Source organism: Mus caroli, unplaced genomic scaffold (genome assembly GCF_978045245.1).
Source record: "Mus caroli unplaced genomic scaffold, Mus_caroli_1 scaffold_11, whole genome shotgun sequence".
In the NCBI taxonomy this organism is placed as follows: domain Eukaryota; kingdom Metazoa; phylum Chordata; class Mammalia; order Rodentia; family Muridae; genus Mus; species Mus caroli.
The window spans coordinates 106,215,500-106,243,369 of NW_028227266.1; the positions used below are offsets into that span (position 1 = coordinate 106,215,500).

Here is a 27,870-nt window from a genome sequence, read left to right on the forward strand (position 1 = left end):
GCGCTTCAGTAGAGGGCCTTTGTGGTGTGATCCTCCGATTCCTAATTTGGTTTGAGGGGAGCGGGAGAGGCAAGGACTTGAAGCCAATGTCCCTGTGCTGTTTCAGGGTCACCTAAGCCTTCTGGATCTCCTTGGGAAGGACGTCTTTGCCACAAGGCAGGAGGGTGGGCACTGAGGGACGGGCGTGTGCTGCCGACAGGTAGAAGCCCCTGCTCTGCCTCGAGTTTCCAGCCTGACGTGGCATTTCAGCCTTGATAACTTCCTTCCGCAGCTGCGTTCTCCCGCTGGCGCTGCCTGAAATGCTGCATTTGAAGCCTTAAAGGTCAGGCTCGGTGCTGCCATCAGCTCCAACAAACAAACAACCAGGCACCCCACTCTGGCCCTGCCCCCAATTTCAGTTATAAGAAACGTGAAGGAGCTGCCAGAGCCTTCAGAAAGATCCTTTCCCTGTCTTCTCTGTGAGCAGGGGCTGCGTGGGCTCCCCTTCTTTCCGGGGACCCCTCCTCCCCATGCTTCAGTGTCCCCTTATGAGGATCAGTGGTGACCTACACTCCAGAAGTCGGCTGCTCAGTCTGGAATTCAAATCCTTGCTAAGGCTGCCTCTAGCCCTGGAATGCCTGTTCTCCAGCTAGGTAGAGCCACTTGCAGGTCCTATTAGGTTCTCCGGCCTCCCTGACTCCTGAGGGCCTTCACCTGGACATCTCTACTTACGGGGCTTCTGTAACCATGGCAGTTGGTCTTCTGGATGTCAGTGCTGGGGTGAGGACCATTCCTGAACGATGCCCTTCTGCTCCCCGCACCTTGTGTGTCTCTCCTATAATCCTACACCAGTAGTGTGCCAGTAGCAGGCTACTTTATGGGACCTGTGGAAGGGAGGGGATTGTACTGACCGTCATTACCTTGGACACTGAGTCCGAGGAACGTACGTATTTGGCGATGGAGATGAGGAAACAACACTACAATCTGTGTTCACCTTGGCAACCCCTAGATGAGGTTTTCTCTTGTGGCTAGGCCTTGCCTCCTCTGACAAGGTTGCTAAATATGGGCTGTCAATGAGAACTGAGGCCTCCCCTTGGGCTCTGCCTGGCTGACCTTACTTTGGCTATGGCTGGCTATCTTTGGTCAACTTTCCTAATGGCAACAAGATGGCTGCCACAGCTCCAGGCATCATGTCAGACCCAGACTTTATGTATAGAACAGGGGATTATTTCCTCCGAGTTTCTCTTAAGAGGAGTGGAAACCTTGCCTTAGAAGCCCCCAGCCTACTTTCCCTTACACCTCATTGGCTAGCACTGGGTCACATGCCCACTCTAAACCAATCACTGGCAGTGGAGAAGGCACTCTGTGATTGGTTCAGGCTAATCAGGATTTACCCTTGAGCTGAGGATGGGGTCACCTTGGGGCTGGAGGAGGAGATTCTGCAGACAGACTTGGGTTCTGTTAGCAAGGAGGCTGGCGTGATGGAAGATAGGAAGACCGTGGCTGCTACGGGCTTAGGCGAGAGGTGCGGGGAGGTGCTAAGAAAGCAAGAGAGGTAGAGAAAAGACGAGACGAAAGGAGATGTAGTCAAGAAAGCAAAAACGTGGTTATTTTATCCACAACATCGGTTTCTGAGAGCCGGGCCCTGGTCGTGCGTTTCATATATACTGTCCAATGAGGCCAGTTCACATACACCGTGTTTCACACACAAGAGAACGGGGTTCTCTGTGAGGCTAAGTGATGCTATTGTCTCACAGATAGCAAGTGGTGGGTTGGGGTTCCCTTTCTGCACTCAGGACCCAAGCACTCAGATACTCCAGGCAGCTGCTAGCTGCAGGACCTTTGGGGTGTCACCATAACACCCATGTTGTGTCATCACTCGTGGGCATCTGTGAGGGCTGACCCTCTCTGATGAAAGCAGCCCTAGAGATGGAGGCATCTCAGAGATTGAAGGACCCAATAGGACAACCCTGCCCTCACCTGCGGTATAGCCATGGGTCAGTGGCATTTATTGGACCAGCTTGTCCTCTTTAACTCCTGTGTAGATAGAGAAACAGAGCCCTACTAAGAGACGATGCTTGAACCTTCCAGCAGTTGAGGCATAGCTAGACCCCCAACCCATCAAGATACTATGTTTTACCCGTTGATGTTGGCCAGTCGTGGCCTGGAGGTCATTCAGACCATTTGTGTTTCTCTGTCAAGGTAAGGACAGGCCATTCTGGGCAGCAGGAAGCTGCTGGGTATTATCACAGCAGAGAGGCATATGCTGCTGCTGTAGAGCCAAGCAGCTGGCCTGCCTAAATGAGCTGCCATAAGTATGCCATGGCCATGACCACGGGGGAGACCCAGGCTTCACTGGGTACTGTCTATGAGACTTCTTCCTCCTTTAAGAGGGAGGGCAGCTGCAGGATAACTGTGTCTCTAGTGGGACTGTATTTGTGCCTGGGCACTGGGAAAAGCCTGGGGTATCATAGATTGGCTCTCCCGATGAATAATACACTCTGACAAGACCCGTTCCCATGAGCTGATGCCCACTTTCCCGTTTCCCTCTAGGCTCTTCATTGCACTAGCCCTTGTGTTCTTCCTGGCTCCTGGGTTTGGGTGCCCTTCAGGTTATCACCCCCCCACACACACACACCCATCACATGAGGGTATGGTTCTCTGGAGCTGCTTGGGGTCCAGAGAGGGAAGGACCTGACCTCTGCTGGGCACAGCCGTGAGTCCTGTTCATTACAGGCCTCCTGTGATCCACACCTATTTCTGACACCTGCTGGAAGTTGGTGGCACTGTGTGCATGTGGAGTGGAGGGGAAGAGCTGTCAAGGCTCACTCCTAATGACCCACCTCCATCTCTACCTTTCTCTAGTCCCTCTGCTCCAGGTTGCACCCAGTATCAGGCAGGCAGGGAGGCATGCAGGATGTGAGGCAGCAACCCGATTCCTTAAACTGGACCCTGCTCAGACAGGCCCAGCAACCCCCAGGACTTGTGTAGGAGCATCTCAGGAGTCCCCTCTACCCCTTTTCTCCTGGACCACTTTAGCCTCAGCCTGGCCCAGCTGACTGCAGCAGTCTATGGAAGCCTCCTGGCTCCCTCCTCCCAGCCTCAGGGGTCTCAGCATTTCCAGGCCCTTCCAAAACAATACTCCTGCAGCGGGTGAAGATACTCTTCATCTGCATGCCTGTCATCTGTATCCTGCCCTGTAAGCTGATGTTCAGGGTGCCTACAGTCCAGGAGTCTGCTTCTGGAAGACACAGGTCTTGGGGGGGGGGGCGGTAACACAGGAGAGAGTCTCTGTCCACTAGGGTACCAGACACCACCTTCTGCCTACTATGAAGATGGGCAGAGGTGAGAAGGACTTTAGAGGGTCCAACCAGCTCGAAGTAAGCCCGCCTGTGGTCCAGCTAATGTCTGCTTGTTTCTTAGTGCCTGGCAAGGAATCACTGTCGTTTGAAGCCTCCCACATGTCCCTGTGAGGGTCATGACAGTCCAGAGTACTTCAGAATCCCCTTCTTCCCGTGTGTGACCATCAAGGCTGCGTGCCCAGGGCCACTGCCTTCAGCTCCTGCATCCTGACTCTCAAGTGCTCAATAAATGTTTGCAAAGCAAGTAGCTCATGGGTGCTACTGCATGGGTGGTCCCAGGGGCAAACTCATCATGTCTGTGAAAACTGGAGCAAGTTTATGCAGGGTTTGGGATGGGCCCTCCTGTAGGCCTGGTTTGGCCGCTGGTAGTATAGTTTGTGTCCTGAGCCCCCCCATCTCTCAGTGATGTTGGTGCAGTGGCTGCTCAGAGGGTGAAAAGGGACTGTAGCATTTAATGTGGGGGTAGGGCATTAGCACATTGCCTTTTTGTTTGTTTAGAGACAAGGTAGCCCAGGCTGGCTGCAGGCTTCAGATTCACTATGTAGCTAAGAATGACCTTGAACTTCAGGCCCTCCTGCTTCCACCTCCAAGTGCTGGGATTACAGGCATGTACCAGGACACCAGGCAGCTGTGGTGCTGGGGACCGAACACAGGGCCTTATGCATGCTAGGCAAATGCCCTGACAACTGAGTTCCCTTCCCAAACCAGAACCAGAATGTTTCTAGAGCCCTGCAGGTGAGCCAAGGTAAAGAACTGTGTCCTGGGGAGAAATCGGAAAGTAAATGCCCTGCTCCTTGGCAAGGGTGGTGGTGAGCTGGCTCCAAGGAGCTTCCCTGACTATGGGAAGAGGTCATGCTGTCCCCAAATTTCCTGGGGGCCACGGATCCTCTGTAGTGATGCTTGCCCAAACCCCTTCTGTCCTGATGAACACATGGACTGTCTTTCTAGAACACCTCCTAACTACCTTCCCCACTTAAGCCCTTCACTGTGTGTTGAGCTAACTGGGTCCCTGCTCTCTGGAGCTCACAGTCTGTGGGGAAGATGGACAGTGAAGAAGACACGTAAGCATAGCTGAACAAGGGATACCCCTGAAGGGCCAGTGCATCATGGGATACCCAGGGAATGTGGAGACATCATACTCTGAGCCACCTATTGTCCCTGGCCATTCCTGTGGCCCTGGACCTTCGTCAGCTGAGGTTGTGGAGGCTCTGGGAAATTACACGGACCCTCCTTCCCCTGAAGATTTGTTGTGGGGCAGGCAGAAAGCAAGAGTAGAATCTGAGGTATACCTCGTGCGTGACTCCAGCCCGAGGTGCTGAAGCCCCTAAGAGGCTGGTCTATCTCTCTTCCCTTGCTCTTAGACACTGCTGCCCCTTTTGGGCAGTTCCTAGAAGCCAGACCATGTGACTGGGGCCAGCCAGCCTGCTGCCCCACAGTCCCGGTTTCTGAGCACAGAGCTTCTGGGAAGTGGGTGGCAGGGAACAATCCCAGAGGCCATTAAATCGAGTGATTTACATGGCTCCTGAGCTAGTGCCGGGAGAAATATATTTCACAGGTGATTTCCAGACTGGTGGCGTACGGACGGGGCCATTACTCTACACTGAGGAAGGGTGGAGACTTCATGTACCCATCTGGAGGGACCTGTAGCTTTGATTTTTGTTTTCTTTGGTGTATATACCTACTACGTGCTAGAAACTCTGAAGCGTGGGCAAGGACTGGGGTGGAAAGGAGCTATGGAACCACGAATGTCAGCCTCTTAAGTTATGGAGTTCCAATTATTCAGTGTTTTATATCATCTTTAAGAGGGGATTGGATTTTTTTTTTTTTTTTTTGGTCCAGTCATTTAGCCCTGTTCTCAACAGCTGAGGTTTTAATGACATGTAGCTCTTCTGTGCCTGGCCACCACACTGGAAGTGCCGTTGGAAGTGGAGCCTCTGGGTAGCCCATGAAGCCCTTTCTTGATATACCTCTAGATCCCTAGAACTCTACAGAGGGGATTCATAGTGAGGACCAGAAAGTAAGGGAAAAATACCAGAAAATGCCTTCTGTCGGTAAGAGGGGCAGCAGGGTAGAGTGTAGAGAATAATAGTACTCTAGGCTTGGAATGTAGCTCAGTTGGTAGAGCGCTTGACTAGCATGCACAAGGTCTTGAGTTCGAGTCCCAGCACCATGCAACCTGGGCATAGAGGCACAGGCTTGCAACTCCAGCCCTGTGGATGTAGAGACAGGAGCCTCTGAATTTCAAGGTCATCCTCCAGTATGCACAAAATTTGAATCCAGACTCTGCCACCTGGATGGAGCCTCAGTACCTACAGCCCCCACCTCAGGAATCAGGCGACTAGTTATAGAGTATAAGCTGCAATGTTGAAATGCATGGGCCAGCGGGGTCCACAGTGGGGACCATTTGTGATGGGCACAGGTTTGTATTCTGTAGGGCGATTGAAAGAAGAAATGGAGTCCATTCCTGAGACATGGTGTCCTTGACTGCCAGCCTGTTCATTCCTCCTGACTCAGAGGACCTCGCTGGCGAGGGGTCCTGTCTAGCACCTGTCTACGTTGGGTACCAGGAATTGATAGGTTCTGAATTTACTACCCTCTGCTTATGTCCATTGTCCTAAGACCTCATTGTTGAGAGCCTCCAACCCTTGTACTTGAACGTTGGGCTCCTTAGGCTTCCGTGTGGGAGCAGGCTGCTTTGGTGCCATGAATGGCAGGTGGGTACCGATGGTGCATCACTGGGCAGAGCTCACTCCCAGCACCACCTTCCCAACCTGCCCCGGGCTAAGGTCAGACTCCTAAGTAACCACCACGCCCCTGTCCCGGGGCTTTCAGGGCCTCTTCCCACCCCATCATGGTCAGAAGTCTTCCTGCTTGGATTCCAAGCTCCCAAGGGCAGGCCTGCATTGCTAACCAGAGTCCCTCCCTTGCACCCATAGCAGGTGCTCGCTAACCATCCCAATGTGTGGATTAATGGTGAATGAAGCATGAAACTGCGAGTTAGGACTCTGCAGAGGGGTGGAGATACCGGCGAAGTATTTGGCCAGTTTCGAGTTCTGCGGGTTCACCTGCTTGCCTGTCCTTGAGTCAACCCTGAGGGACAGCATGGGTTCGCCAAGCAAAGTGTTTCCTCTCTGGTCACTCTTCTAGGGATGCCAGAGGAGGAGGGACCTGTGTGAAGCCCCTTCCTCCTTGCGGGTGTGCATCACCGATGTGGGTCTCAGAGGGAGGCTCACACAGAGCTCCCAAGTCGCTAACTAGCCAGTGGTACACAGCAAGGCAGGTGTGGGCTCGTGCTGCTGGTGGCTTGGCTCACTTAGAGAAGCCAGCCTAAAAGGAAGCAAATCCAGAGGAAGTGGGTCTTCTGCTTTCGGGCTCCTTCTGTGGATTTGGAGGCGCTGTAGAGCAAGCTCTACCCTACAGAGACAACACTCACTCCATAACCCCATACATCCGCTGGGATATGAGGAACGGCTTCTTCATCATGCTCAGCTTTGGCTTAGCCTGAGGAGACAAAAGTCTCTGCTGTAGAGATGGAAGAGGTAATCAAGGAAGGACAGCCTTTAGCTGCTCCTCTTCCTTAATTTTGGCTATTGAAAACCACCTTGAAGGTAGAAAGAGGTCTGTAGTCTCAGGGCAAGACCAGGACTCTGAGGCCAGACTTTACCAGGTTCAAATCCGGTTGTACCAACTAGCTGTACATTCTTGGGTAAGTTGGCCCCACCTCTCCAGGTCTCAGAGTCTATGTCTGTGAAGTGGGCATGAGTTGGCATGCACCTGGCGTTTATCTTGGTAGCGATCACAGAGAATACCTAGCACTCAGTGGGTGCTTTACACCCCTGTTTCCTGGGTGTCTGGGTGTTTGCTGAGGGTGAAGCCTCTCTCCCACTGCAGAGGGGAAGGGGTCAGACCTGATACCAGTTTGGGAAGACATCTGTTCCCAGACGTTTCCACAAGACTTCTTTGCTAAACTCTAAACTATGCTCTACAAGAAGGGTGGTTATGGACCCACAGACTGCAGTCTCTATGTAAGGTGAGGCTAGGACTGTGGATTTGTAGGTTGTTGTTGTTGGTGGTGGTGGTGGTGGTGGTGTGTGTATGTGTGTGTGTGTGTCAGGAAAATCCAGGAGGGCTTTCTGGCAGAGGTGACTGGGCCGGATAGAGGAGGCACAAAGCTAGAAAACAGAGATGTTCCTGACAGACTGGCCTCTGAGACCTCGGTCTGGGCTTCCCTCTGTACTTGAAGGCCTTCAGGGGGCCTAGGACCTGAGGAGAAGTGAAGGATCTGGATGGGGGTCTCTGTCCTCCTCAAGGCGTGAAACCACCCTGAGGACAAACAGAGGACAGCTATTTGTAGCTCAGTGAGGGATTGACTCATGCTGGGGGAGGGGAAGAACACGCAGGAGGGGAGATGGGGACGGGTGAATCACAGGCTCTGACCAGAGTGGCTGGTGGAATGTGAGGGGGGTCTGTCCTGACACCCCTAGGGAGGCTTGAGCTCCTGGGTAGGGCAGGGATGGGACGGTGTCACACATGCGTCGCCCCTGGCTCATCCGGTGATCCCTACAGGTGTCTCAGACCGGTTCTGTACCTTCTGAGACCAGCTAGGCTACCCCATCATGGCACCTGGCTAGGCACACAGGGCGGTGGCCGTATGGCTACCTCCTAGGAGCCAATTTGAGGGACCTCAGCTTACCAGTTTGTGAAATGGGTGTGAGTAGGGCCTGACGGTAGGGAACACACCCGCAGAAGGGGTTTCAGTGCCTGTTGCAGGTAGCTGCAGGCCTGGGAAGTCTGTGACAGAAAGCCGACCCCCAGTAACCATGGCTGGAGTCCTTTGCTCTGTCCTGAGGCCTCAGTTACTCCCTGGGTGATTCTTGCTCATGGTCGAGTCCCAGCTTGGGACTGACAACTTCACAGATAATGACACCTGTGCTGGCAGTCATGAGCCACAGCTACCAGGGAAGTGGCTGACTTTTCCCAGGACCTCAGGAAAGGACCCTACCCTTATGCAGCGGGCTATAAGTCACACGCAGGTCAGGACCCCTCAGCATAGTGCAGGAGAACTAAAGCACGCACAGCTCTAAACAAGGCACTGGGGCTCCACATAGAATTTAACTGGAGCATAAAAGGTCCCCACTGCCGGGGTTCTTGAAAACCACACATGTGGCCCAAACTTATCAGTCTGCAGATGGGAAACTGAGGCATAGACAGGAGAGTATGTATACTTGCACAAAGCCAGTACATTTTGACTTAGGGCACCAGAACCCAAGTGGACATGAAAGCACCTTGGGCCATTGGGTCCGTGAAGGCACGGAATGGCCTTCACTAGGGGTGGGGTCACAGGGTGGAGGACTGTCTCTGTCTGGACTACTTCTCTGCACTTTTCTTCTCGCTTCCTGGAAGAAGTGTCCGTGCCAGCGCACCACCCTTCTGAGAGAGCCATGAATTATGCAGGGAAGCCACAGGCCTGGGCAGGCCCATCATAAATGAGCCTTAATAATTCATACAGAGAGGAGCCAGGGGAAGGGAGGGCCTCCTGGGCTAGTTCTGAGGCAGCTTCATCTGTGAGTGGGCAGAGCTGGCCTCTCACAGGCTGGAGCAGGTCAGCTGGGAGGTCAGCTGGTCTCAGGGGAAGTGTATTTGCTCAGTCAAGGACCTGTTTCTCCAGGCCAGAGATCTGGAACGGCTACCCTCAGGGCTCACAGCCCAAGGCAGAAGCATCTGCAGAGGAGAAAATGGCTAGTGAAAGCACTCACCAGCCAGGAGGAATGGAGACCAGTTGCTGCTAGGGGAGAGATTGCATTTTAAGATGGAATTAAGGTGGGCTTTACTGAGCTAGCAGGGTGTAGGTAGAGAGGTCTGGAGGCCGGGAGAGGACTGTGTGCTATTGAGGAGACTGTTCTGGGCTGAGGGAGCTGTGTGTTTTAAGACATGTACTGTGAGCTCAAGGCTGTGTCCAGCCTTGAGGGATATATGTGGTGGCTGCTGGTGAGCTTTGGCTTCTCCTCCAGAGCCAGGAACCAAGTTTGATGCAGACAGGAGGAACACCATTCCTAAAGGCTACCCTGGCTATGTGTGATGAAGAAACTGGGGAGATGAGACGCCAAGGCAAAAGCTGGCAACCAGTGAGCTAGCTGCTGCCAGTCCCAGGCCAGATTGGAGGTGGGGACTGGGGGTGGAGGCAGAAAGGTGGTTGGTGGGAATGGGAAGGGGACATTGTGAAGGGAGAGCTGGTAGGGCTTGCACAACAGGTTTGTCGGGGGGGGGGGTGAGAGAAAATAGGTTCCCAGTCACGCCCAAAAATTTGGCCTAAACGGAGGGGGTGACCATCAGCAGAGGTGAAAAGCTAAGGGGTGGGGAGTGGCCCCAGAGGCAAGGTCAGGGTCACAGCTTCATACATGCGCAGAGACTTGCTAGATGCCCAAGTAGCCATATCACACCAGCAGCTGGACACTGAAGATTGGTGTCCTGTTCCTCTCTGAGGATTGAGGACAGGGGTTTGGCTGATGTGGAAGTTAATTAAAACAATCAACAGAGTCCCTGGGAGACCCCTGACAGAAAGGACTGCATCACATCTCTTGATACATGAATCCTCAAATGGTCTGGGGGGCCTTGGGGTACCCCTGCTTGATTACGGAAACTGAAATTTGCATGCGGTTCATAGATAATGGCCTGCTTTACGGAAAAGATTGGAAGCAAGATGGCCCCTGGTTCTCTACCCACCAGGCTATCACCTTGGCCTGCCCTCTGTCAGAGCCAGGGCCCCTAACCCGTGCTTCCTCACTCTCCCGCACCCCTGTTTTCTTCCCTACTGCAAACCTTCCTTCTCCTCTGGGTCAACTGCCTTCTCCAGCCCCTCTCCCACAAGTGTCACAGCTACTGTGTAGAACTGCTCTGGAAGCTAGAGCAATCCACTTTACGGGGTCTCGCAGTGTTACTAGAAAGCCCCATCGAGACATGAAAGAGAGGATTAGATCTACACCTGGGGAAGCAGATAGACCTTCAACACCATCCCTAACTAGACCTTCTACACCACTCCTAACTAGACCTTCAACGCCACCCCAAATAGACCTTCAACCCCATCCCTAACTAGACCTTCAACACCACCCCTAACCAGATCTTTATAACCATCCTTAACTAGACCTTCAACACCATTCCTAACTAGACCTTCAACACCATTCCTAACTAGACCTTCAACACCATTCCTAACTAGACCTTCAACACCATTCCTTTTTTTGTTGTTGTTATTTTTTTTAATTAGGTATTTTCCTCATTTACATTTCCAATGCTATCCCAAAAGTCCTCCATACCCTCCCCCCCCACTCCCCTACCCACCCACTCCCACTTTTTGGCCCTGGCATTCCCCTGTACTGGGGCATATAAAGTTTGCAAGTCCAATGGGCCTCTCTTCCCAGTGATGGCCGACTAGGCCATCTTTTGATACATATGCAGCTAGAGTCAAGAGCTCAGGGGTACTGGTTAGTTCATAATGTTGTTCCACCTATAGGGTTGCAGATCCCTTTAGCTCCTTGGGTACTTTCTCTAGCTCCTCCATTGGGGCCCCTGTAACACCATTCCTAACTAGACCCTCAACACCACCCCTAACTAGACCTTCAACACCACCCCTAACTAGACCTTCAACACCACCCCTAACTAGACCTTCAACACCATCCCTAACTAGACCTTCAACACCATCCCTAACTAGACCTTCAACACCATCCCTAACTAGACCTTCAACACCATCCCTAACTAGACCTTCAACCCCATCTTTAACTAGATCTTTGACACATCCCTAACAGTCACTGGGAAATCTTTCTCAGTTCCCCTGTCCCTAGCTAAGGCCTTACCCAACTTTCACTCTTCTTTCTGCTTGTGAATCAGCTTCCTTAGTATTGGTGGTGAGAGATGGTGTTATGGTCATTTGCTCTGTGACCCTGGCTCTCCTCCATGTCTCTCTGGGCCAACTGGGCCACCTGGACTCTCCTGGCCCTGAGTGAGGAGACTCCCTGGCTCCAGCCCTTGTTCCTTTGTCCCTCCCACCAACCCCCAGCAGGCTGTTATGAGTAAATATTGGGTGGACCCAGTGCCCTAATTAAAGCCGAAAGACTATTAGTCTGGGGAAGGGTGGGGGTAGGGTCAGGGTACACGTTTGCTGCCTCCCAGCCAAGCACCAATTAGAAGGAAAAGTTCTTTTTCAGCAAAGAAGAGGAAGGGACAGCCCCATAATTAATAACCTCATTAAGGAGCAGTATTTGGGCAGGGTCCCAAGACACACGTAGATAAGTTGACAAAGCGGTGGATTTGTACTAATTCAAGCATCAGCAGCACCGGCCTCCACCAACGTCCCAGGGTCTGTGAGTCCCCAATGGCAAATGGACTGCACCGGCTAGGGGAGGTGAAAGTCCCCTTGCATCACAAATAGGTTGGTGATGCCTAATCCCCCTTTGAGCCTTGTACCTCAGTTTATATGCTTGTGAATTTGGAATGAGGGTGAGGGTGTAAGGTGGGAAGTCTTATACCACTGTGATCAGCCCAGCACACATGCTCCCATCTTTCTCTGACCTCATTCCCACCGTGGCACATGCTGTGTGAAGCCGGTGCCACATCTCTGGTCTTAACCGGCTTTGACGGCTTTGCCCACCTGGCTTCTGGAGAACTAACCACTTTGACTGGCCTGTTGCCCTCTGCCAGCTTTGTCATCCACAAGAGACTGACCAAATTGGGGTGGGGCCCCCTCCAGTGCTGAATTTTGAAAACTGCAGCAGCCCGGTAGAAGGAAGAGTGCAGTGGGGCCAGCAGTACCTTCTCTTCCCTGGGGCTTTCAGAAACAGGACACAGGGAGGGTGTAGCCTTCCTGGAGGGCGACTAGAAGGCAGGAAGATGGCCCTGCAGCCAGAAAGCCTGGAATAGATACATGAGTATATGGGATAGCTGTCCTTGTTAGAGCACCTTGCATGAGGCCAACTTCTTCTACTTGCTTTCTCTTTGGGCCTGGGAGGTGAACGGGACGGTTGTCTTATTCTTCATTTTCCAGATGGGAAAACCTGAGAGCACACATCTGGCTGAAGAGTTAGAAAACCAAGGGCTGGACCTAAGCATTCGGGTACAGCCAAACATCTGCACACCCAGTGTGGAAGGATGCCTGGGGAGGTGGCCCTGAGGGTGCCATGATTCTTGAGGACAGCCTTGAGTTTCTGCCACCTGTAGTAGGAGCGCAGCCTGGGGAGAGGGGACGTGGCTCATAGCTGCTATTAGAGCTTTGAATGCCACTGAGGAAAGTCTATCCCTCATGGCCATCACGGAGTCAGAGACTCCCTGAATGCCACCAGCTTATCTTCCCCAGGCCAGATTAGCCTGCCTGGGGCTCTTCAGGAATCTTTGGTCCGTTTTCCCATCTCCTGCTCTCGGGCTTGCCCTGTCTTTCTCTCTTCCAGAAGCCTGTGAAGGAGATGAGGTGGAGGTGGCAGGCCAATTGAAATATAATCAGAATAATTGAATAGCACTTTATTTTAAATCGTTGCCTCCCCCAAAGCTGGGAGAATAATTGGCCAGCCTGTCACGAGAGAAGCAAGAGACCTGGGGCCTTTACCAGTGCCAAGCTTGGTTTACTGTGCCCTTGGCAGCCAGAAGCTTCAGCTGTGGCTGTTCCCTCACACCGTTGCCTGCTCCAGCTGAGTGGGTCCTAGCACCTGCCTTCCTGCTCCACTGCTCCACATGCTGTTCCACCCACAGCACACACCCCTCACCCTTCCAAATGATGGCTGTTCTGCTCAGTTGAAGCCCCTGGTGAAACAGGCTGAGTGGCAGGGGCAGTGGGGTTTTGATGGGGAAAAAAATACCTCCAAGTGTGGTGAGATAGGCTTGCAGAGGCAAACTCAGGAGTCTGAGTCCCTTACTCCCCAGCAGGCCTTGGCCTCTTCTGGGCCTGTGTCTGCTCTTGAGCGAAGTCCCCTCCCTCCTTCCTTTCTGGTCCCTCTGCGGGGTCCAAGCTGCCCACGCTGTCCATGCCCTCTGAGGGTGAACCTGCAGTGTCACCTGTCTCTGGTTTTTTGATTTGTTTAATTATAGATGAGTTTTCTGCATAATTTATTCCAAAAGCCTGGATTATACTGTACAATTAAATCACATTCTGATCAACAACTTCACATATAAAATTAACAACCAACAACAGTTTAATCTATGCTTGCAGCATCTGCACACGGGCTCTTTCTCTGTTTCCCCTGTCCCTTCCCTGCCTCCTCTCCTCCTCCATGCCCTCCTCTCTCCTCCCCTCTCCTCGGGGTGAGCCTTTGCAGCTGGCCCCTGAGCTGGGTGCCCCCACCTGAGGGTGGAACTAGAACCTCCCAGCCTTCCAGTGGGCTTCTGGATGTTTCTGCTTACTAAAAGGCTTCTAGGCACCAGCTCTTCACCTCACATGTGGTTGACTTTGTTCTCTTGCCTGATGGGGACACTTCCTTCCCTCCCTCCCTTCTCCCTTCTCCCCGCTCCTCTTGGTTCTAGACACCTGAGGCCTGAGGTCCACAGCTTAAGTAGCAGCTTCTTTCCCAATGGGCTGAGTCAACCTGCCACACCACACTCTCCCTCTGTGCCCCACCATGCCCTCAGTGGGCCCTTAGATCTTATAAAGATCTAAAGGTCATACTGTATGGATGTCTAGCCCTTAGGAGACTGTCCCGTATGATTACTGCTTATCAAGGGGCCCTGTAGGTGTGTTCTAGCCTGGTCTTGAACTTCTGATCCTCCTGCTTCCACCTCCTGAGTTCTGCAACTGCAAACATGCTCTACCACACCCGGTTGACACGAGGCTCGGCAAACACTCGACCGACTGAATTCTATCCCCAGCCCTCCCCCATTACAGTATTTAGACAATTATTAGTATCCTTGTTGACAGGTGGGAAGGCTGAGATTCCAAGGGGACAGAGCTCTCCAAGCCTGGCACAGCTGACAGTATCAGCCTCTCCCCTGAGGCTCCTCAGGAGCTGCCTTGTCCTGGAAGGAGGGACAGGTGGACCCAATGGAGCCGGTTTCTTTTTAAGTGTATGTCCCTATCCCCATCTCACCAGATGTCTTTTTGGTTTTCTTACCCGTAAGGAAGGGCTGCGGGTGCCTTTACTTCCCCCCAGTTCAGGCACCTGGGAGGACAAGACATTAGTCACCATCCTCTCTGGTTCATGCTGGTCATGAAGTGCTGCAGCCCGGCTGCACGGCCTCAGCCTCCTCCCTCAGACTCACCAGCCTGCTAATTTGGCACTTACAAGCTCTTAGAGATAAGCAGTGTCAATTCATCGAAGAGGATGGAAAATCCCCAGGATCTGGGGCGCTCTTTGTTGGAGTATGACCTGTGAGCAGCACTATCTGGCCAGGGGGCATGGGCATGGACTCAGAGGTCTCAGTCCACAGGAACACGGGCAGGATTTGATCCAATTACCTTTGAGTGAGTGAGACTATGGATTCTCATGTATCTCTCGGTTCTCCCCGAGCCCCCCACGCCTTTCTGTGGGATTAAGCCTGGCTATGCCTCGGTCCTGGTTGAACTTGGCTTAGTGTGTGTTTTTTCTGGCCTCAGGACAGGAATGCTTCAGGCATGCTCACTTCATCAGGCTCCTCAGTATTGTGTATCAGCCTCCGTCCCAGCTAGCACTGGCCACTGGCCAAACCCTAGAACCCACAAAGTCATATCTCTGTGACAATGAGATGGATTATCTGTCAGGTCCCTTTTAGCTCCCGGACACAGATATTGCCTTCCTAATTTGGCTTGGTTTGGGTGAAGAATCACTTGTTTTCCTTAGCATTGCATGGATAGGCAGGAAGCTAGGGCTACAGTCTGCCTCTGAGGCCCAGGATGCCATACCACACTAAGGACCAAAGCTACTCCTGAACCCCAGAGAGTGAGGTGGGAGAGACTCAGAAAGAGGGAGCGTGTATGCATGCCTTTTGGAAGAATTTGATTTTGTCCTAAGATTTGGTTCTTCTAAAAATTATTTTACTGTTGAGATAGCCTTTTTACACGAAATGATGGTGATTATATAAATGATGTGTCGTCTAAGCAAAGTAAAAACTTGGCACCCCGTGCCTGCTCTTCCAATTAATTGTCTTTTACTTATCTGTGAGATTCTGGAAACAAGGACCCATCTGCATACTCGCAAGGAGTCCATACCCAGGTGGACTCAGTGGTGAATTGGTAAATGTGGTCAGTCTGAGAAAAGCCACAAGCAATGGATGGCTCTTAGGGAAGGGAGAATTGGTTTGCTTGAAAGGTGTGATCCCAGGTAGGTGGACCACACTGAGATGGACGGCCCCACACCCCTGAGAATATGGGCAGCACAAATGACACTCACTGGGTTATTTATAAATTAGTGAATAAAAAGAAAGACAGGAGAAGAGGAGCCAGGCTGGTGGAACACAACTTTAATCTCTCTGCCCAGGAAGTAGAAGCAAGTGAATCAGATCTGGTCTACATAGAAAGTTCCAGGCTGGCTAGAGCTACATAGCAAGACCCTGCCTAAAATTAAATAATAAATAAATAGGTAAATCAATCAATAAATAAATAAAGTTGGGAGGTAGGGATAGATATGGGAGGAGGTGGAGGGGTAAATATGACCAGAATACGTTGTAAGAAATTCTCAAAGAATTTCAGGATGCGTCTCTGTTTGCCACTGGGGTGGGAGTGGGGCTGTGATTGCTGGCCTTTGCCTATTCCCATGGTGTAAGTGTCCCCACTGCGGCTGATTTCAAGCACTGAAGCTGATGCGCTGAACTGGAAAGAGATGAACATGGTTGGCTCTCACGTGTCAGTTCCTGAGACTCCAGAAAACTGTAACAAGTCTCATGCCTACCCCTTCCCGGATGAATGACCTTGGATAGTGTCTCAGCTTCCTCACCTGGGATTTGGGGATTTTGTTTGCCTCCGTGAAGCTCGAAGCCAGAGAGCACAGGACACGCTGGTACTGTGCTTTGTACATAGTGGGCACCCTCCTATAGACTCATGCAGGAGGGATTATGATGGGTAGTCTGTGTCCTAAACCAATGAATGGACGAGGTCAGGTTTAGGGTCAGGGCAGAGCTAATGGATCTTTTTGAAGCTGGGTCCTTGACCCTGCCCGTTCTGTCCAGATATAGGACGGTGTGAGACTCTGTCCCATTATTAACCCCCAAGAGTCTGTAGCCTCAGGATTACAAAAGAGCCACCTGCCACATTGTCCAAGTGCCACCAGGACCAGAACACCAGTGCTGGCGGACGGACTGGGGTCAGGCTGGGATGCTGATGCTCTCTGGTACCTGTCTCTCCCTGGCTGGCAGCTGAGCTTACAGCCTGGCCTCTACACCAGTTGAGGTTAGATTTTCTTTCCCTCTATGGCGGGGAACAGAGTTGGGGAGTCAGGCTGTGGCTCAGCCCACAACAAGCTGAAGCTAATACCTCTTTCTTTTGATGTTGATTTTTTTTTTCCCCCATCACGGTCCTGACATTCAGCTTGGCAAATTGCAATTAGTGATCTGCCCGCCTCCTGCTCTGAGTTCCCATGCCAACCGACCCGGGCACACACAATGGCATGAGCCCAACCCCCCAGCACAGGCCTGAGAAGGAGTGTGGGACAAGGATCCAGAAGAGAGTCCTGGCCCTAAGTGATTTTAGGGGATGCTGTTGGTCCTAATTAGGTTTTGGGGGACAGTTGCAACTTTTCTGACATCATCCTAGTCCACTGTGGCCTGTGAACCCATGGCTCCTTTATGTCTCTGTGGTGGGTCCCATATGGGGCTCCAGCATGCTAAGATGGACGGAAAGCCGAGATCATCCAGACGCCTGTTCGTCTTGTCCACTTACAGAGATTCCTTTACAGCATCCTTGGCTATATCCTCCCATGGTCTTATGTTTTCTTGTGCCACTCTAAGAGATGACCCCAAATTATCTCCACATTCCAGAAGAGGAAGCTGAGAGAGACAGAGATGGTGTTAAATGGTCCTGTGGTGGTACCAGCGTACCTGTCCAGACCTGCAGTTCAGAGCCTCTGCTTGCCAGACCTCCAGAAAGGGACGGGATGATTTGTACTGAAACCCTGGGTGGGCTCACAGCAGACATCCAGCCTTGGGTCTCTGATGAGCATCTCCTACCAGGGAACTAGAAAGGCAAGGATCATCTGAGTTGGAAGCGCTCTGTCTTCTGCTCAGGTGAGGCCCAGGAGGCAGGTTACCTCTACCTCCTCCTGCTTACATAATGGGTTGGAGGTGACAGCAGTGTCCCCTCCCTTTCCTCAAACTTCACCTGTCTTGTCTCTGTCCTCCCTGGTGTCCCCACTTTCAGAACAGACACATCTAAGGACTTGTCTTTATAGTGAACAATAGTCTCCCTGCAGGCTTCTTCCAACCTGCTTAACTCCCTTGGCTAATCCACAATGCCCTTTCCTCTCCTCCCTGGCTGCCAGTCAAAGTAAGGAAAGCCTAGGCCACCGGGCCAGACTTCAAAGGGAAAAATCACAGGCTCACTCTGGTTCCTGTGTGTGTTCCCTCTCTGGTGAAAATTGAGTTGAGTGAGTAGCTGTCCTGGTCCCCCTGGGTGGCCAGGAATTGGTTGTTGCAGCTGCAGCTCCAGCAGGTCCTCCTGACATCTCTTTCTCCTCTGGATTGCAGGATGCAGCACTGGGCCCGGCGCCTGGAGCAGGAGATTGACGGTGTGATGCGGATTTTTGGAGGCGTGCAGCAGCTCCGAGAGGTAAGCCTGGTGCACTTGCTTTCCCGAGGAGACCTTCTTCCCAGCGGGAATGAGGGAAGGGTACATAATGAGGGAGTAAGGAGGAGGTGATGGTACTGAAGTCCCGGCATAGTGAGATACTACCAGATCTCATGGTAATCCCTAGAGTCTCAGTCTGACCTTCTGATACCTGTTGGAATTGTGGTCCACTGTCATGAACCTGGTCCCTGAAAGGGTGTCTTGGCTTTTCAGTTTTTAAGGTTGGTGAGCTCTGTATTTGAGGTAGTGCCTTGAGTGGGAACCCAGAGCCTTGAGGGGCTACAGCTACAGGGTGCACAGAAGCCCAAAAGTCTCATCAGGAAGTACATAGTATGACCAGACCAAGCAAGACCCAGGAAACAGGATGGGAGGCTGGTATTCCAGGCACTGTAGTCTCCGTGGAGTGGCAAGTCTATCTCTGTTAAGTGTCGGGATGAGGGATCAAGGTGCAGGAGGGGTGATTGATTAGGCGCCAGCGACCACATTCATCCTGGGAGATTATGTTAATGTTTGAAATAGCGATGTGAAGAGCAAGCCATTCGTCACCCCCAGAAGGCTGCAAAATGTGTTGCTGTCAGGCTACAGGCTGGAGCTCTTTATGTGGAATGCAGAGGCTCAGAGAGCCAAGATCTTCCAGTAATGGAAGACTGTAATAGGATGGTACCTCTGTCGGGGTCTGGGAGGGAGGTCCTGGCCAGAATCAACGGAAGAATTAATGGAATTCTCCTTCCCATAGTTGGCCTGGGGACAGCAGAGAAGACAGTGACTATTGGGGGTTCAAGTAAGGGTCTAGGCCCAGGGTTCAGTAATTATTGTTTCTGACATCCCCTTGGCTACTGCCAGGGTGAGGAGATGTAACCTGGGGGTGGGCAGGCTAGGACCACCCTCAGCTTGTCAGGGTTAGCTTCTATGTACCCAGGAAGTGGTAACTCGGAGGGAATATATTGACATTGCTTATGGACATAAGACCCTTAGCATAAGTGATGCTAATCAGAGATGGCTAATTAGTGGGCGGCATGGTGAGGAGGGCACCCAGGCCTGAAGGTCTGAGCTACTAGCTTGCTCATCGTTCCTCCTGAGATCGCTCAGGCCTCTGTTCCTCCCTTTCCTGGTGCTGGGCTTGAACAGCAGTAGCCCCATCCCACTCTCCCTGTGAACTCTCCATGACTCAGCTGCTCTCGGAAGCCTCCAGAGCTTCCAGAGAAAGCACTGTAGGAAAAGCTGTTCCGGAACAGGAGTCAATTTAGGCTCGGGAATAGCACTCTGCACGAACCAGGCTCTAAGTGGGCACTGCCAAGTGCAGCGGTGTAGGATAATGGAGGAATGGTGGGTCCCTGGAAGGTGTGGTGTGTGCTTTCCCAAGTTTCCCATGGGGCATTAGATGTACCAGTGAAGAGCCCTCCAGGATCTTGCACTTATGAGCAACTCAGAGCATTTGTTTATGAAAAAAATTAATGTACACTCCATGCATGAGATGTGGATCTGTGTGGACTACTGAGCTTCCTGGATGGTGAGGACCAGACGGGAGTCAGCAAACCTGCCGTATGCACCTCTGAGAGACCCGTATCCCTGTGATCCTCCTCCTCCACCAGGAGGTTTGCCTGGAAGATAAGGTAGTGACAATGGCAGCCAACAAACCAATTACACCTCCCCACTCCCTACAAATCAGCAGTGTTTTCTTCATTGGTCATTTCCTCTCCTAGGGCTGTTTTCTCTCCCTTTGGATGGAGTGTGAGCATATCTCTGACTCTCACCAGCTCAGAAGTGAACAGGCTGCCACAGCTGGCTTGTGGCGGAGCTAGGGCTCCCGACTCCTGCTTCAGCCAGTCCTCTGGGTGCATGAGGGATGCCTGGGGCTGTGGGGACCTGGGCAGGGATGTGTTTGGTATGGCAGGTGGGCAAAGAAGTGCTGACCCAGCGTCCCTTTCTCTTGGCAAGCGCTCCGCTGCTCATGGCTGCCAGCTCTCGGGGCCTCTGTCCTGCTCCAGTTTTTCTTACCTGCTTCCTCAGCCTCTTCCTGCTGACAGCTCTGGGACTGCTCCTTGGTACAGGATATGCTGCCAAGATGTGTCTGGGTGGGGGTGGGGGGGACAGGTGTACAGCTCTAGAGAAAGCGAGCAACCCCGTGGGAAGAGCAGTGACTTAAACAGTGGGCTCCCCACCTGCTCCACAATTTAAATCTGACCCTGACACTCACACCTTTCCTCTGGGTGAGGGCTGGTGTACCCTGCTTGTGTTTGGCTCTGATGGGCCAGGAGGATGGTTGGTGCAGAGCTGTAAACCAGCTGCCAGTACTATCCCTCATACTGGTGCTGCCAAGCTGACAGTTTAGCCCCCCCTCCCGCACCTGGGGCTGCCCCTCTTCAGACTTCTGAGCCCTCCAAACTCCTGCCACTGGGGTGGTGAGAGCCTCTTCCATGGCTCCACTTCTTGCCTGCCCTGCTCCTAGAGGCTGCCCCACCCCCAGAGCTTGGAGCCTCAAGGGCTGGCAGCTGCAAGAGAGCAGAAACTGCAGACAGTGGCATTTGGGAGAGTTTTCCTTGCCTTGGCATTTTCCTCCTCCCGACCTTATCACAACCCCTTGGGGGGCATGGCTGGGGGCAGACTGTGACCCATTTATAGGTTAGAAACCATGGCATACCACAGGGTAAGGACCCCATCCCATTTCCTCAACTGACCCTAGGCCACCTAGTCCGCTCTCTCTGCTCCCTTAATTTAGCCAGACACCCCTGAGCTATGCTCTCTTGGGCACTGTACCCCCACCCCAGCCCTTGAGCATGCTTGCCTTGTACAGTCCATGAAAGTAGGGACTCTAAGCTGTCTGTCCCCACTACAGCCCATGGGACTGAGTGAGGTCTCCTGAGCCCCTTCTCCACCCTCCCCCATCAGCACCATATTGTCCCCATCCTAGGGGGGGGCAGAGAACATATGCTTGGGCTCAGAGCTCATTTGCATAATGAAGATATCAAATGAATAATTCATCAGGTGCCTGGGGGGTTGCAAGGAGAGGATGAGGAGAAGGACAGGCCTCTCTTGAAGCCTAGGTCAGGGACATTCCCACTTCTGAATGGATATCCAGGGTACAAGGAGAACGACTCTGAGGCCCTTGTGAAAAGCGAAGCAGGAGAGTTCTCACCAGGCATGGGACAGTCACCAGGGTCACCAGCCCCGGGGACAAGTTTCTGACCTGGTGAGATACTCCCTTCCAGGGGAGAAGACCCTTTGCTTAAACTAGAAGTGAGGAGAAACTGTTGACAGAGCTGGCTTGGAGCAGGGGCCAGAGATAGCCACATCAGAGGGACCACAGCATATCTTCTGAGAGCATACCGCCCATGTCAAAGTCCACGTACCTCATTGGCTGATCAGGGCAGAGTGTCTATGGCCTTACCTGTATCTCAAACTGCTTTCACCCACATGATGATCTTAGCCCAGGTGCGTGTTTGCGGGTTATCGTCATAGGCCTATCAGTAAGGAAGGAAAACCAAGGTCCTGTCAGTCATCTCTAGCAGTCAGTCCTGTCCTGGAGTTCAGACAGGCCAGCACGAGTGCTGAGGGCCAAATGGACCAGCTCAGACAGCAACTCCCCAAACTACGAAGCCTTCATCCACAAAGAACAGGGTCCCAGGTTTGGAAAGCCCCAGTCCCAGCCTCCTTCTGGGTCCCCCCAACTAAGCTAACATCCTTCAAACCAGGTGATTCCGGTGTCTGTGGTGTCGACCTCTTAGGAGAGCCAAAAATAGCGTTCCTAACCCAGTGTCAGTGGCACCATCCTGCTCCGTCTTGTCCGCCCCTGGTTATTCCTCCTGCTCATCAGCTCAGTGCTCCCAGGAATGTGTAATTAATATTTGCAGAGTGCCACATCTGGAGCTGGCTATCAGCAGGGACCAAAGTCTGAAACCATCCAGGGTCCTCTGTAGATGCCGCTGAGAAAACTCACCCTGTCCCCTCCCCACCTCCTCCCCAGCTGGTACCTCTGCAAACTCACACACTGGCTTTAGCATTTGCTGAAGATGTGCTCTGTCCCCGTCTGAGGAGCGTGCACACTGGGCATGCAAGGCAAGGTTAGCAGTGCCCTGGGGTGGCGTAGAACCTCGGGATCACAGAGCATGGGATCAGAAGAGGAAGGAAAAAGCTTGGGTGAGGAGAAGCGCCAAAGGCTTGAAAAAGTCCCAAAAGGGCCAGGCAAAGGCAGAGGTTGTGGCCCCTGGCCCCACAGTGGGTCCTTCCATCTGGACACTGATTTGTGTGTGCCTTTGAAAGGCTGGAAGCAAGCATCTCCTTAGGTATGCCGTTCGCTGAGAGGGGGGTGAGGGAACCCCCACACATCCCCTCCCAGATCCTCACTAGCTGCTCCCCCCTCCTCTAAGAATCATTATCCTCGTGGCTGTGGCTCTGCACTTGCTTATCACGCAGACCCCACCCCTCCATCGAGCCGCCTGCCTCCCGTTGGGGCCCAGTGACACCCTCCTCTCTCCTGGCGCAGATGATGATGTGAGGCGCCGTGTCGTAGTTGTGGGAGGTGGTAAGGGGCTCGGGTGTGAAATATGCCGCTGGGTAGGGATTGCTGTCGCTTGCCTCCCTAAAAACCCACATATATTATTCTTTAATGGAAAGTTAATTGTCTTATTATTCCCTCCATATGGTCCTCTTGCTCGGCACCCAGCGGGGATGCATGGGGCTGAGGGGGGGCTCCTGGGAGGGCGTCTGAAACGTGATGAGGCCGCCGCTCGAGCATAATTGGTTACAGAGAGACGGGTGCATCAGAGCCTGGCCTAGCCCTGTCTGGACCTAGCCTTTTCCTTACCTCTTCCCTTTTTCTTCCCTCTATCCTACCTTTGCTGTAGCAACTCTCCCTTCCCCCTCCCCTCCCCCTCCCCATACATCATGAAGTCTGTAGCACGCTTTCCTGAGTGGAGATGTGTAGCGTTGGATAGCTGCTTTTCTGCTCCACCCTGAAATGCACACTCTCCAATGAGACATAATGGAAAACGATTCCATTTTTGAAGAGTTTTTCTAAAAGCTGTCACATCCATGGCAGGCTCTGTTGCCTGTGGGCCAGCCAGGCTAAGGTCTACTCCCAGCCCCAGGCCTCCCCCTCTTCCTTTTGGGAGTGTGAGGGTGCCATGCCAGAGCTGCCTCAGCAGGTGGAAGATACAGTGGCAGGAAAATCCAGAAGGAGCCTAGGCACAAACATGTACCTGCCCTTCACCCCTGGGGTCTCAACAGGGTAAGGCTGAGGCTGGGAGCCTTGCTAGGTGGCTTCTAGGATTCTGGACATGTCTGCAGGAAGGTACTGCCAAGGTTTCTGGGGGATCCATAGACGCTGAAGGGTCTTGAAGGGAGAGAGGCCTCTGGTTTCTAGCTTTTGACAAGAGGTTGCTGTGGAACACATCCAAGGTCATCTCTAGGGCATGAGAAATAGCTTGGAGTGAGAGAGACGTGTTAGGTGGTTAGTGTCTTCTGAAGGCAGACCTTGCCCTGGGCTCACACTCAGGCTGAGCTGGGATGGGACCTAGGGTCTACGCCATGAGCAGAAAGGATAATGTGGGCTGAAACGACAGGCCTGGACTGTGACTGTGAGACCTGGGATGCGTCCTCCTGCCTGTTTGAGCTTCTACTTCCACCTGGGAAATGGAGATCCGGTCTGTCTTCGTGGGAGATGTAGGAGCCTCAGGGAAGCAGAGACAAGGAAAGGTGTGAGGGAGCCCTGCAAGAAGGGATGTTGTCCTTCCGTATGTCCAGAACAAATTGATTGCAATTTCAAGGGTTGGTCGCAGATTTTTTTTTTTAATTCGGATATCAAAATGTCCTCTCTGCTTTTGAAAATTGGTTTTCTCATCCCAGCTGATCATGACATATTTTGTAGACGTTTTACTGAGAAAAGCATACAGCCACCAAGTTTGGGTAAGGCTGGAATAAATAGCATCTGTGAGCAAATGAAGTGTAGTAGTGTCCTCAGCCAGAAGCCCAGGGCACCAAATGCAGAGACACCATGGGGAGGAGATAGTAGAAGTTACAGGGTGGGACCCTTACATCCCAGAAGACACTGATGACCTGATTTACCCAGTTAGCCAACAAGTCACCTGCTTGCCTCCCAAGCCCTATAAGAAGAGTATGGCAGCTTGCTTAGCATAGAGTCAGGGACAGTACAAAGCCACCAGGCTCTGGGACAGTCTGGGACAGTCTGGAGGTTGGTAGGTCAGGCCAGAGTTCTTTAGGTGGTCACTCCAGGGATCTCAGGGTCTCCTGTAGGGGTCCCTCATCTCAAGGAAGAGGCAGTCTTGAGAGACATGAGCAGAACCTTTCCAGATAGGCAGATCTTCCCCGAACTGAAAGCCCCTCGGTCCTGTTGTCTCAGGAATTCTGGAGTTGCCTACCGATACAGAAAGCCTACCCAATGGCTATCTATAAAGCAAGGCACCCCTCAACACACACATACATGGGGAGAATGTTCTGGTGAACACATGGGCTCCCTTTGGAGATTCCCCAGAGAGGCCAGCTCTGTGACAGGACAACAGGGCTCAGCGTCTATGAAGACCCAGCCCTTGAAGCTTGTACTCTGGAAAGTAGCCAGGGACTCTGCTCTTCACCCCTCCCCCAGCTTCCGCACTCACCTTTGAAGAGTGACTGAGCTGCTGCATCTAGAGCCAGGGGGGAGGGAGGCGCAGGGGAGCTGGCCTTGGTGATCCAGGGTGGGAGATGGGAGATGGGATGGGGGGGGGGGCTATGGGTTTCCATCCTGGGCCATGGGGGACAGTTGACCCAGTCTATATTCCTCCCCGTTCCCTTCTTATCCATTGCTGGATCAGTGGCAGCCATGGGGGCACTTGACTCAGATTCATGGAGCCCCAAGCACTTGGCAGAAGCAGAGAAGTAATTGGTTTTGACAAACCACAGCCGGCCCCCGGGGTAGCAGAGACAGTGTTTCCCACTCCCCGGCTGATAATGGAGGTGTCCTCTCTTCACCTCTCTTGAGTACAGCTGTGCTCTCTGTATATGTAGAGATGGTGTGTTTGTAGGAGAAGGTGATGCCACAGATGTGGTCTTCCCTACATGTCTCTCTAGCCTGGAGACCTGGAGATGCTGAAGGCTGACTGACTTATTATTTCCCACAGAGGGAGGAGACCAAAGTGGCTGGATCCTGAGTGGATCCCTAAGGCCCTGTCTTGTCTATCCTTGGCTGTTCATAAGCTAGATAGCCACATGACCGGCACTTAGGCTTGGGTGCCTAGTTTCCAGGTGCACAGCAGGATGAGAAAGAGGCTATGCACACACAGGACTACTGTGTCTACTATGCATGCAGGTACTGTGAGAACAGATGATCAACTAATGACCATTCTGTGGACGGATAAGCAAAAGTAGGCATCTAAAGATGGAAGAAGCAGCTGAGCTCTGGGTGTCCCACAAGGCCTTGCGCACCACATAACCCCTACATGAGGGAAGCTAAGTCAGTGCCTGTATGGGGCTGCCAAAACTCGATCTACATACGGGAGGCCCTGGGTGCTTTCTATGAGGAAATGGGCACTGGCTGGGAGAGACACGCTGGAGAAGAGCTGGCTGCACAGGGTTGCTGGCATCTGCCTGAAGCGAGGGAGCATGGGCCGTTCTGGAGTGGTGTGCTGTCTTAGCTAAGGGGTAAGCTTCACACAGAGGTAGCAGGAAGCTTTGCTTAGGCCTTTGGGCCTCCCAGATGCCCTGTGCCTGCCCCTAACCTCATTGGACTCTCTTCTAAATCCACTTGCTATCCTTCCTCCCTCACCTTCTCCACCTCTCTGCTGATTTAAACACAGGCCACAACTCTCCTCTTCCAGGAAGCCCTCTAGGTCAGTGCCAAGGCCCACGCTGCCTAAGACTTCCCACCCCCATCAGCTTTTGCATCTTTAATGTACACATAGGCTGCTAGGCACATCTGGGAGGCCCGGTCTTGTGATTTCATTATGTGGAGTACAGAAACCATGCCGGGAGGGTAGGGTTATGCCCAGACCTTCCAGAATCCACCCGAACAAACAGGAAGGCCACGAGCCCTGGCGACTCACTGAGACACAGTGCCTTCATGCTGCTACGGGCATGAAGTGGCACCTGGGTTGACCACTGTGTACAAAGGGAGGATAAGATCGGCATGATGCCGAGCGGGAGTGTGAGTGTGCATGTGTGTTCATACTGAACAGACACCTGTGTGTGAGCGCTACAAGGGAAGCACGAGCAAATGAGTGTTTGTGTGTCCATAGAAGGGAGTGGCCCTGCCTGCCTGCATGTACCCCACACAGCAAGTGTGACCAAGCAAGTGGGTGCAATATGGGTCAATGCGCAGCTCTGAGAGCAGCCTGTGGAAGCCTGTGCAAGCACAGCACAGGGCAGGGTGGGACTGGAGGAGGCAGATGCCAAGAATTCTGCCACCTAAGCAGGTGAGAACTACTTAACTGATTCGTTAGCCAAGCTGAGAAGTCTCAGTTGTGGCTGAGGCACACACGTTACATACACGCTTCGCCCCTCCCCCACTTCTCCCCTCCCTTCAGTCATTTCCCGATACTGTGTGCATCTTCCCTGCAGTGGGACAGGATCCCATCAGTTGTCCGTGACCAGGATGGAATGACTCCACAGTGGAGATCAGGGACTTTGTGTGGGGTAGTTCTTGACGTCCTTGATCCAGTACAAAGGCTGGACCTTGTCCCTTGGAACTGGCCGATCAGAGGAGACAGACAGGTTCTGTGCCTCCCAATGTGTGTAGGGGGCTCTTTAGTCAGCATGCATTGCTGGGTGATTCTTCAGTCAGTTCTACCAGCCCATTACGCTGTCCCTGAGTTAATGCCTGTGCTATCCTACCCCTGCAAGGAGGGCCCCTTACATTTCCCAGTAACCGTAGCCCCACCCTCCTTCCTATGGTTGTAACTGCTCTGCTTTACCCCTCCCATTCGAGAACAGCTCCGAGACGCTGGTGAGCTCTGTTCCAGAGTCCTACAGTCTGGGTTCAATGCTAGTACCTCCTGCCCTCACTCCTCAAAGACCCCCCCAACCCCACCCCAGTACTCGAGCACATCATTGCGTAGTCAGCCTGGGTAGCTGGGTCAAGAGGCAACCACTTGCCTCTTGATCAGGTGTTGACAGAAGAGCTTTCATTATGCTCCATCTATAGGCGTGGAATAAATTGGTGTGCAGTGAATTTATTCTTTTTTAAAGAGGGACTTTACCACTGGGGAAAACTTTTAAAAGGAACATTTATATAAAAAGCAATTACCATGCCAGTAATTTTTATGTATTCTCCCCCTTCCATCCATGCCTTTGTGCTTGAACGTGACCGCCTCCTGGGCAGCTGCAGCCTGGCTCCGTGGCAGCCTTGCTACAGCTTCCTGCCTGGAGGAGTGGCCTCTTCCAGAAAGGATCAGCACACAGGGCCTGGGCCCAGCAGGGGTGGGGACTCCAGAAGCATGGCTGGGTGGATTTGTGTTCCAAACTTGAGTCCTTTGGAAATTTCCTCCAGGGTACTGCTTTGTCCTGAGGTTACTTCAGTCCCTGTCTCAGGCGGGGCCGGGCTGGGTACATCCTCTCTTGGCAGTTGCTGAGTACTTAGAGGCCCTGCAGCCTTGCTGGCCAGCTCCTTGAGGGAGAGGGCAGTAGTGCGGGAGCAGGTATTTCCCCTCCCTGGGTGCCACTAGGGGTGCCACTCTAGAGCACCCTGCTTTCCAGCCATTATTGCGCTCACACGCCATGCCGTGCATTATGTAAATTGTCTCCATTGCTGAGTGGAGGGGGGAGATGCTCTGGGGGAAGGAAGCGGTGGGGTCTGGAGCCTACTTGGGCGGGGGT

The 27,870-nt window shown here is 52.7% G+C and overlaps 1 protein-coding gene across 2 annotated transcripts in view; it reads left to right on the plus strand.

Moving 5' to 3' along the window:
* Nucleotides 1–27,870, plus strand: part of Cacna2d2 (calcium voltage-gated channel auxiliary subunit alpha2delta 2) — a 129,583-nt gene that overhangs the window by 8,304 nt on the left and 93,409 nt on the right. For both annotated transcript variants that reach the window (XM_021171426.3, XM_021171427.3), the window contains exon 2: nt 17,967–18,048. In XM_021171426.3, coding sequence (XP_021027085.1) covers nt 17,967–18,048 — 82 coding nt within the window. The remainder of the gene's footprint in view (nt 1–17,966; nt 18,049–27,870) is intronic.